Source organism: Bactrocera latifrons, unplaced genomic scaffold (assembly GCF_001853355.1).
Source record: "Bactrocera latifrons isolate USDA-ARS-PBARC rearing strain unplaced genomic scaffold, ASM185335v1 scaffold_379, whole genome shotgun sequence".
In the NCBI taxonomy this organism is placed as follows: Eukaryota; Metazoa; Arthropoda; class Insecta; order Diptera; family Tephritidae; genus Bactrocera; species Bactrocera latifrons.
This window is the reverse complement of record NW_017537022.1, coordinates 162,458-172,045: the sequence shown is the minus strand read 5'-3', so window position 1 is coordinate 172,045 and position 9,588 is coordinate 162,458. Positions and strand designations below refer to the sequence as shown.

General features: G+C 37.8%; 1 protein-coding gene across 12 annotated transcripts; it reads right to left on the bottom strand.

Moving 5' to 3' along the window:
* Window positions 1–771: 771 nt before the first annotated feature.
* On the bottom strand, window positions 772–9,168 carry LOC108972102 (fibroblast growth factor receptor homolog 1). 12 transcript variants are annotated; one of them, XM_018938571.1, is made up of 3 exons: window positions 8,939–9,168; window positions 1,859–5,208; window positions 772–1,790 (listed from the first exon to the last, which is right to left on the bottom strand). In XM_018938571.1, the coding sequence occupies exons 2-3, from the start codon at window positions 4,718–4,720 to the stop codon at window positions 1,212–1,214; spliced, it is 3,441 nt and encodes a 1,146-aa protein (XP_018794116.1). In that variant the 5' UTR covers window positions 4,721–5,208; window positions 8,939–9,168; the 3' UTR covers window positions 772–1,211. The 12 variants fall into 12 exon arrangements, with proteins under 12 accessions (XP_018794116.1, XP_018794121.1, XP_018794117.1 ...); XM_018938576.1 differs by having other exon boundaries at window positions 1,859–4,963; XM_018938572.1 differs by having other exon boundaries at window positions 9,061–9,168.
* Between the last annotated feature and the right edge of the window lie 420 nt (window positions 9,169–9,588).

Here is a 9,588-nt window from a genome sequence, read left to right as displayed (position 1 = left end):
CGCCAACGCGGGCGAACGTTTGGTTATTAAAACTTTATGACTTTGCTAATTACCATTTATGTAAATGAAACCAGAAATAGAAACATTCACACGTGAACATCTTCTACTAGTGTAGTTTAATAGTCGCTGAGACAGACAAACAAACTTACAATGTAGTATCAATGCAGACAAATTGTCTGGTGGTGCTTGAACCTCAGCGCTATCCGACAACAACAGCCAGACAGTCAGGAAGTCTAAACTCATAATACAAATCGGTGTTGAAAGTTTGAGGTCAGGCAAGGTGAATGCTTTTGTGTATGTACTCTCTTATGCAATTAGCACATGCGTATGCGCGTACACACGTATGGGTGTTAAGATGTCCATATTTTCGCAATAAACATACTTGCAAGAGTGGTCCAATGAATTTTTAGCTTCTAAAAGAAAAGCGAAAATGTTGGGAAAACTTAAAGTTATTTTTCGACACACATAATTTCCTTTGACGTCCGATACACTTGACACAGTGATTCTACAACTCTTTGAAACCATGTAAAAAATAAGGGTTTTCAAGGTAACTAAAATGGTGTCGTGTTGGAAGAGCGCTTTTTTGTCGACAAATGGTTAGTTTTTCTTAAATTGAGAATAGTAGATGTTTGCCGGTGAAGTACACTGTCGGCACATCAAGAACCGCCGCGCGACCACGTTGAAACTAATCGAAGAATGAGTATCATCGTCCACTCTAACGAGACTTCAGGTGTCTATCAAGAAGTAGTTAACAAAAAGCAATTTCCGTGTTTAACTATTTTATATTCTCAGTCGATAAATTATAGTTTGTTAAAGTAAGTTTGATGTATTGGGCATTCATAAAACTAATTATAACAAGAGCTTAAGTTTAAAAACAGTACTCAAATGGCACTTTAATACATAACTATGTATAACCTCACAATAAAACAATATGCTCATAACATACATTTCGTAAAGCCGCTTACGGCGCAACTTAAATATGAATATCTTCAATAAGTTAATAGATAGCAAATTATCCAAGTTTTTTGGTAAATTGTGTTTTTGAATATTTCGTTGTACAAACGAAAACAGTATTTTTGTAGAAAATCTAAAAACTAAGCTTAAAAATTACACAAATAATTACCGGTAACGTGAAAGGCCTGCATGCAAATAAACAACTACAAATATGGTTCCTATCCTATCATACATATACTTGAATTACTTAATTGTAATTAATTACACTTGTAGGTGTACTGATAGCGTAAAAGGGACGTTTCTTGAAAAGTCTCCGGTTCCGATTCATCGTCGCTCGACGATGGTGGCGTCTCCAAGATGGGCATGGATAGATCCAAGTACTCCTCATTAGTGGCATGATTCGATGCCAACTGGAGTATTTTGTCTAAATTCTCTACAATCTCGCCAAATGTCGGCCGTACATTGGCGTCAAAATGCCAGCATTGTCTCATTAGCATATATATATTCAGTGAACAACGTGCTGGTTTCTCCATGCGCTGACCAGTAATAAGATAGCTGTAGAGCTCCTCTGCAGACATTATACTGGGATAAGGCTGATCACCAAATGTCATAATCTCCCACAATAGTACACCGAAAGACCACACGTCCGACTGCGAATCGTAAAACTTGTCTTGCAATGACTCTGGTGCCATCCACTTGATGGGTAAACGGCCATTTGTATTCTTTCTGTAGTATTCTGTGTCTTGTATGTCACGAGCCAGACCGAAATCGGCTATCTTCATGACATAGTCATCACTCACAAGCACATTACGAGCCGCCAAATCACGGTGAATGCACTGTGAGAATATTAATGAAATAAATTATACAATTATTTTTAGTTTAGCTAATAAATGCCATAACTTACCCTACGCGAAGCGAGATATTCCATGCCACGTGCAATTTGAAATGCAAACGATACCAAATTTTTCTCTGTAAGTTGTGGCATGTCTTCTAAGCCTTCACTGCTGCGTGGTAAGTTCGGACTGCCTACAAACAATGGCCTATTCTTTTTCAAAAAGTCCTTTAAATTTCCATGAGGCGCGAATTCCACGATGACCCATAGCGGACCATTTTGTGTACAACACCCCAGCAAATTAATGATGTTAATATGCTTGCCGATCATTTTCATAACTTCCATTTCCCTCACCAAGCTCGCCATATCGGCATCGGTGTGCTCATCTTTTACCATTTTCACGGCAACTATGCTCGCCGAATTGTTGGCGGTGCGTGGCAAGTTGCACGCTTCTGCCATTACTACACGTCCGAAGGCGCCCTCGCCCAGGGTCGAGCCTAGATTTAGTTGTGTACGGGGTATTTCCCAGTTAGAGTCGAGCGGAAATTCGTACTCATTGAATGCTTGTGAGGGATCCAAATTCGATGCTTGAAAAGTGGTACGTTGTTTTTCAATTTTAATTACCGGCATTTGTAGATCGCAGGAGCTGCCTTCTGAAGAAGATGGTTTATATATAATAACTTTTTTTGTCCATTGATGAACTGTTTCGATACGATGCTTTAGCAACTTCTCATGTTTCAATTTACGTAAAACATAAATTATAAAGACGGAGCCAAAAAGGAAAAGCAACACGATCACTATGGCGGCTACTGTCGTCCAGGCGGGATGCGCACGCCACAGCATGTACACTTCACGACTGGGTAATTTGTCGACAACATGCAGATACCCACTTTTCAAGGCATTACCCAGAGCATTGCCAGCCACACATGTGTACCAGCCTTCGTCCGCGTGTGTAACATTTGTCAACCGCAGAATGTTCGGTCGATCGGGATCACCTTTGAGCTTGATGAAATCCTCTGAAGACGGCTGATGAACGTTTGTATTGGTATTGGCTTCATTGAAAATACGTTCTAAATTTTCAATTCTTTCGTTATTATGTTTATACTTTATCCAATATATATGTGGTTCCAGATCCGAAACGATGCGGCATTCAAATTGTGTGCTACTATTGGTTAGAACAGTTTGATTTTGTGGAAACTTATCACTGTGGATTGGGCGAGAACGTAGACGATCCATTATAGTCAATTTCGTCGTATGCTCTATGCAGCCCAAATTGTTGCAAACAGTGCATTTATAGACTCCTGAGTCTTCAGCAATGACTTCATCCATTTGCATCGACCACTTTTTGTATGTAACCTTACCAATGTGACGCATAATTTCAGTAAAATTTGCATCCCCTGCTTTGCGTGTCCACGTTATGTTAGGCAATGGATTACCAATTGCGGGACAGAGCAGTTGTATTGTCGAGCCCGCTGGCTTATGCAAAGCTGGCAGTAGTTTGTCGGCTTTTTTGAAACGTGGCGGACTTTCCTCAACTGCCTCTGGATCATCATTTGTATCATTGACATCCCTATTGTTCACCAAAGAATCAATCGTCGTTACAAGTTTTTCATTTTCTTTTTTCGGTACTGCGTTCCCTGGGTCCTCCATAGAATGGGCAGCATGCTTATCTGAAAATGCTAGTTTGGTTTTAAGTGTCACGGTAGTGCTTTTCTGCTCTAAGACTTCTAAATAAGCTGTGGCCATGGCGTTCCCAGCTTCATTCGTAGCTATGCAGGTGTAAAACCCCTCATCCTTCATCTTTGCTTGAAATATATTTAAAACGTTAGGATTATCCACATTACTTGACAACTCAATTACTTTCGGATTATTAGTAAAGTTTGCAATAAGCTCTTCCGTGTTAAGCCGTTTCTGGTGTTTGATCCATCGAATCTGCACAGTGGTTGGAGACTCAACTTGACACTCGAACTGTGCGCTACCAGTGACCACAACCGTTTGATTGCTTGGCTTATTATTTTTTATGATTGGACTGGCTGATCGCAGTTGTGGTCTCAAAACCTGCAACCGTATATTATGCTCAATAGAACCGAATTTATTATTGATTTTACAGGTATATACGCCGGAGTCGGCTGTGGTTAGGTGATCAATAAAAAGTGACCACTTCTTTAATCTAAAACGCAATGGCGTGAGATTCATTCTTGTGCCATCATGAAACCAAGTAATGACCGGCAATGGATTGCCTAAAGCGGGACAGCTCAGTTGCACGAAACTTCCAATTGGTTGTTGTATACTATCCAGAAGTTTATCACTTTGTTGAAACTGAGGTGGACCCGGACTCGGAAGATGTATAATTTTCAAAGCAGTGGAATTGACATTTTTCGTGTCTTTCGACTGTAATTCCCCTTCAGCAATTTCTTCCGCCGAATCGAATTGATTTCGATCTAATCGTAAACGCGCCTCCATATCGTCTTCAACTTTGCTAAAGTCAGCTATATCTTCCTCCATTAGATTAGTAGACGTTGATGACTCCTGCTCACTGACACTCAATGCTACACTAACGTATTTAGGGCCAAGCGCCACTTGTTCCGTCTGACAACTATATAAACCGGCATCTTTCTTCTGTACATCCCTCAACACCAGTAAACGATTACCGCTGACGAATTCATCATCTCTGTACCACTTAATGGCGCCCTTAAGTAAACACATTAGGCGTACATCTTTGTTTGGCGAAACTATACTTTCGGTGTGTGTAACGCTAGGGCTAAGGGTGACGTTGACCACCTCAGCGTTTCGCTTCACCTGCACTGCTTGGCTGTCAATTAAACTTTTGGCCATTGCCAAATAAAGCGGAGAGGCAGAGATAGTGATAACGAACAGCAACCAACACAAATTAGGCGGCCTGCCAAATATTGCTTTCAGTCTGATTTTGGACATCTTTGGATCGTTGACGATTTGGCGTATTGAATGGCGGATTATATAAAGACCTGGCGAATACGCATTCCAATTCTCGATGTGTCTGCGACTCACGGGCGTTCAGTATTTAGTGCACCTGCTGCAATCTATAATTTTTCCAGTCCTTTGAGCACGCTTTTAATGATTAAAATTTATTGCATCAAAAGGCTTGCTGTTCCTTATCATGTGTTGACTGTTTTCTTAACTAAATATTGAATATTTCTGCTAAATAATTAAACTTCGTTGTCAATGTTATTCTCAATGCTCAAGTGGCGAACGCTGAAAATTACTATTGGTGACAATTTCTGGAGCTGCCCTCAGCAAGGCACATGCACTGCTCCTTCAACAGTTTTAAATTCACTGTTTCAGTTTGAGCAATCGCTTGACCGCTGACTTATTTACATGCGGCTCTAAACGAGAGTATAAGCAGCGGAGAGACAGAGTGAGGCGATATGAAGTCACTACGCAAACTATGGGGAGCGCAACAGGCGAATCGAATTAAAAGGAAAAGATTGAAAATAAAAAACTATGTGCATTGATTTCATAATGAGTTTTCTCTTTTTTGCTTTGGTTTTTGTCTTTATAAAACGTTGTTTTTATTTTTCGTTTGAATATTTCAATCACGCGAGCACTTGCCCGACGCGTCGCCTAACTTGGTTAGCAGCAATGGGCTATCATGCTATGTACGCACACGTCTAGCGGGTATTTAAGTGTGTGTGCTTGTGTGTTGGTTGGCCGGGCGCACGGAAGATCCCACTTTAGCCACTGTGCGTATTTAACTGCGCGAATCGAATCACACTGCTTTACGGAGTTTTTTACTTAAGCGCATAAGACTGGATTACGAAAGAGCCAAGAATAATAACAACAACAACACAAACGAATACGAAAATTTGTAGAATGCGATTCAAGTAATAGTTTTTCCGACACTTTTTTATTTCGAAGCTTTATTAAGGCCGAACTTGATCTAAAATATTCTCGTAGACTCCCACCGATGTAAAAAGAAATTATGATGCATTTTAAAATGTCAGTTCAACAAAGTCAGAATACGGTTGTGTGATTTAGTAACGACACCATGTCGTTTTAAAACAATAACCAAAATATGTGTATATTTCCAGAGATAATTTCTGGTCTTGCTGTTTATTAAATTGATATGAGAAAGGGTAAGTACTGCGCACTCAAAAACTTGAGAACATATTGATTATTCAGTCAAACAAGGACGTTCATACAGAGAAGTAGCAAATTTACTTCAAGTTTCCAAAAAATGATTGAAGAAGCAGTAAAAGGGATTTCCCAGATTTAAATATGTGGCAGGAAGCCCAAAATAACACTGTCTTACATTTATTTCTTCAAAACGAATTAAAGCTGATTTGAATATTAAAGTTTACCCATCAACTATCCGCAAAGTGCTTACAATGAAAAATATCAAGAACCGAAGCTCAAGAAAAGTTGTCGAAAAAGTACACGTAGGGAAAGCTAAGTTTTCTAAAGACATGTACTCCAGCTCAAAGAGAAATGAATGAAATAAAATACATTTGTTTTTTTAACTCTGATGGAGGTTTTCATCAAGTATGAAATGTTCAACGCGCGGGCGAAAACATAACAGTTCGGGTATCTTTTTCATACAACGCTCTGGAACCGCTCATAAGATACAAGGCGCTGGAAGACAACAAAAAAATGAAAAAAATTATATTACAGTGCGTTGGCAACTTATTCAGAATTCATGGAACACAGTTCCGGTTTGCTCTGTCAAAACTTATGAAGTTGATTCTATGGCGCAGTGGTTTTGATCAGTTTTAAACAACCATGGATTTACAAAAAAGTATTGAACCAATTAGTAATTAAAACTAACAGAATTGCATGGAAACTAACGTCTTTCCCTTAATTAATATTGCACATTTTTTTTGGGTAGAACACGAAGTGTCCTCATTGTTATCATTTGTCAAAACCGCGAACCGAAGCTGAGTAAAACTAAAAAAAAACTTATTGGCTTAGTTAATTGATTTCGATTCTCTCACATTTCTAAATGCGCATTAACTTCGTTAATTGTAGTCTTTTGTCCGTATTTTTTTCACGTGACTGTGTGTCAATTTTGTATTTTGACCGCTTTTTCAATTTTTTCGAAGAACGAATAAAAATAACGAATGCGCCTAACGTGTCCCACAAGGTACATCCTCCTGTTGGTGTTGTTGTAAAGCATTTTATTTTTTTTCCTCCTTCTACTTTTATAGAAATACATAAAGGCAAGTGTATAATTGGAGTCTATGCCGTATATAGAAATGATGTTGTTGTTATTATTGCGCCTTTATAAAACATTGGTTGCTACTGATTTGATAGTGACTTTGTTGACTTGTTAAAGAATGTAAATGCTTCAAATGCTAATGAAATTTATATAAGAGAATAATTACTTCAATGCAGTTTGAGGCATGCCACCATAGCATTGAGCGGCGAAATGGTGAAATGTTTGTATGTGAAATGTGAGCCTGAATGTAATGCGGTGATATTCAAAGGTGCGCACAAATATATACAAATGTATAAATTTGTAAAGTTTGACATGCGTGCATTGCAAATTTCACCTCATTCAAACTGACAAGTGTACTTCAATCATTTCCGCTTGACCATGAAGAATTTAATTTTTTTTTTTTTTGAGTTTATTTGTAAGGGCAAAAACCCATTTGTTTTGTGTGCGGAAGTGGCTAACGCTTTATTGCCCTACAACAAGCTGTTTTGATTATTTTTCACTCTTCCTTACTAATTTAATGGTTCTAGTTCCAATTACATACCGAAATTGTCAAAATATTTCATTCTTGACCACGACATTTTTCAGAATGCGGCCTACAATAAGCCGTTCTTATTATGTGTGGGCGTTTATAGGAAGGGGGTTATAGTGAACGAGTCGAACAGTTATACAGTTTGCAATATTTTCAGTTGATTGGGAGTGTTTTTAATTAAAATGTTTACATATAGTAGACATAAGAAATACAATTATATATAACAATTAGATATAACTATTATGTACTGCTTGTTTTTATACACTCTCCAATTAAACTAGTATAAAAGTCAAAGCCTCTAACGTCAAAAATTAAGTTGATTTGTCAACAATAGAATGGAGCCTTATGGACAAACCAATGGCTCAGTTTGATTGTATCTAATCTTTTGGAAGATTTTACTTTCTTACAATGTAGCGAGAGTTTCAATATTATATTAACATTTTGCTCTTCCACTAAATTATTTTATTCATCAAAAGTGAAACAAGGTAAGTGGAGTAGATAAAAAGTGTAGTGATAGATAGAACATTCGAATCAGTAGTAACCATGTCAAGCAGCGAGACACAGCACATCTTACGGTATACTAATATATTGCAACACAGTGGATCAAGGAACGATCAAGAGAAGGCATCAATCGGGTATATCCGAACAAATAATATGCCGGTGGAAACAAAATATTTAAAAAAGGTCCTTTGAAAGAAGTGAAATCTTATTTGCGAATAAACACATTTTAATCCTGCTATGACCCAAATTTTAATAGGAGTTATGTATCATACGTATAATACAGGAATCATAAAATTAAGAATATCTCCAAATCTTTTCGGTTATGATTGTTATTGCTTTCCACAAAGGTTTGTCATTTATTTTCTAAAAAGTATTTAGCCTAAAAATATTCCCAAAATTAGTTGAGTTCCACAATCTATCAGCAATTTCAATTAGTTATTGTTAAATTGTTCTTTGGATTTTTCTTTAATGGTGCAACTGATAAAAAATAAAAATAATAAAAAGCTCATAAGGCGCACCAAAGAATTGAAGGATATTTTGATCAAATTCAGCCGATTCCGATATAGTAAAAAGCATGTGTTCTCCGCCCTGACTACGCAGCGAAATATTTTATATGTGTCAATACAAAGTTTCACAAAGTCCCGGTAAAAATATATTGGAGGACTTATTTCTGTTTTTATTTTAAGTTCGCACGCTGTTTAAAATTATAAAGTGTTGTTATTGCATCACGTACAGTTTTTAATTTTTAACACGCTCTAAAGGATCTTGAAAAAAATATTTATTTCCTTTTTTATTTTGTAAAAGGTCGTAAATCTTTGCCAAGCACATTTATTGGCATTTCGTACACACAAATTAAGAACACCCAAAAAATTCACGAATTATGGAATAGTGTCGTAAATATCACCAAAATATGATTTGTATTGTGGTCTACCCTCGAACAAAACACTGAATCAAACGTTCTCAGCCGCTTCCGCAAACAGTTTCCGCTTCACGAACGCGCACCACCCGTGGCGAAGGTGAGCGCCACGTCGTCAACTACTTATATACACATACCATAAGAACTAGTCAAGTACACACCCGAACCAAAAATTAATCACCGCCAACAATTCACCTTAACGATTAGTGAGCATTCGAATCGACAATTCGTGTCTGAACGTTGCTAGTGCTGAAACTCGACTGATCGCTCAATATGAGTTACAGGAGAGTTGAAACAACAAACGTTTGATATTCCTATAAATCGTATGAAGCCCATTGTTGGAATAGCAAAAAAAGCAAAGAAAAATGCAATGCAACATCTAAAAACAGTAACCAAAAACAGAAATCTACGAACGCTTTTGGCAGCATAAAGCACTTGTTGTTGATAGTTATAAAATAACAACAAACGCTTCAGTGGTGACGCTATTGGCTGTTACCATGCTTCAATACAACTACTCCCACAGCAGATGTCGTTCGCTCTCGGCCGGAAAAACTCACACATACGCCATTGCAAACATACGAGTGTGCGCTTCAACGCTTAGATGCATTGTGATCCTTAAGAAGTTGTAATTCCAAGCACATATGTACAATAATATTTCGTCTGTT

What these genes read in the sequence shown, in the direction of transcription:
- LOC108972102 (XM_018938571.1), bottom strand. Translation starts at nt 4,720, where the DNA reads ATGTCCAAAATCAGACTGAAAGCAATATTTGGCAGGCCGCCTAATTTG. An exon ending in AATATCTCGCTTCGCGTAGG is followed by an intron (nt 1,791 to 1,858) that starts GTAAGTTATGGC and finishes ATATTCTCACAG; the next exon opens with TGCATTCACCGTGATTTGGC.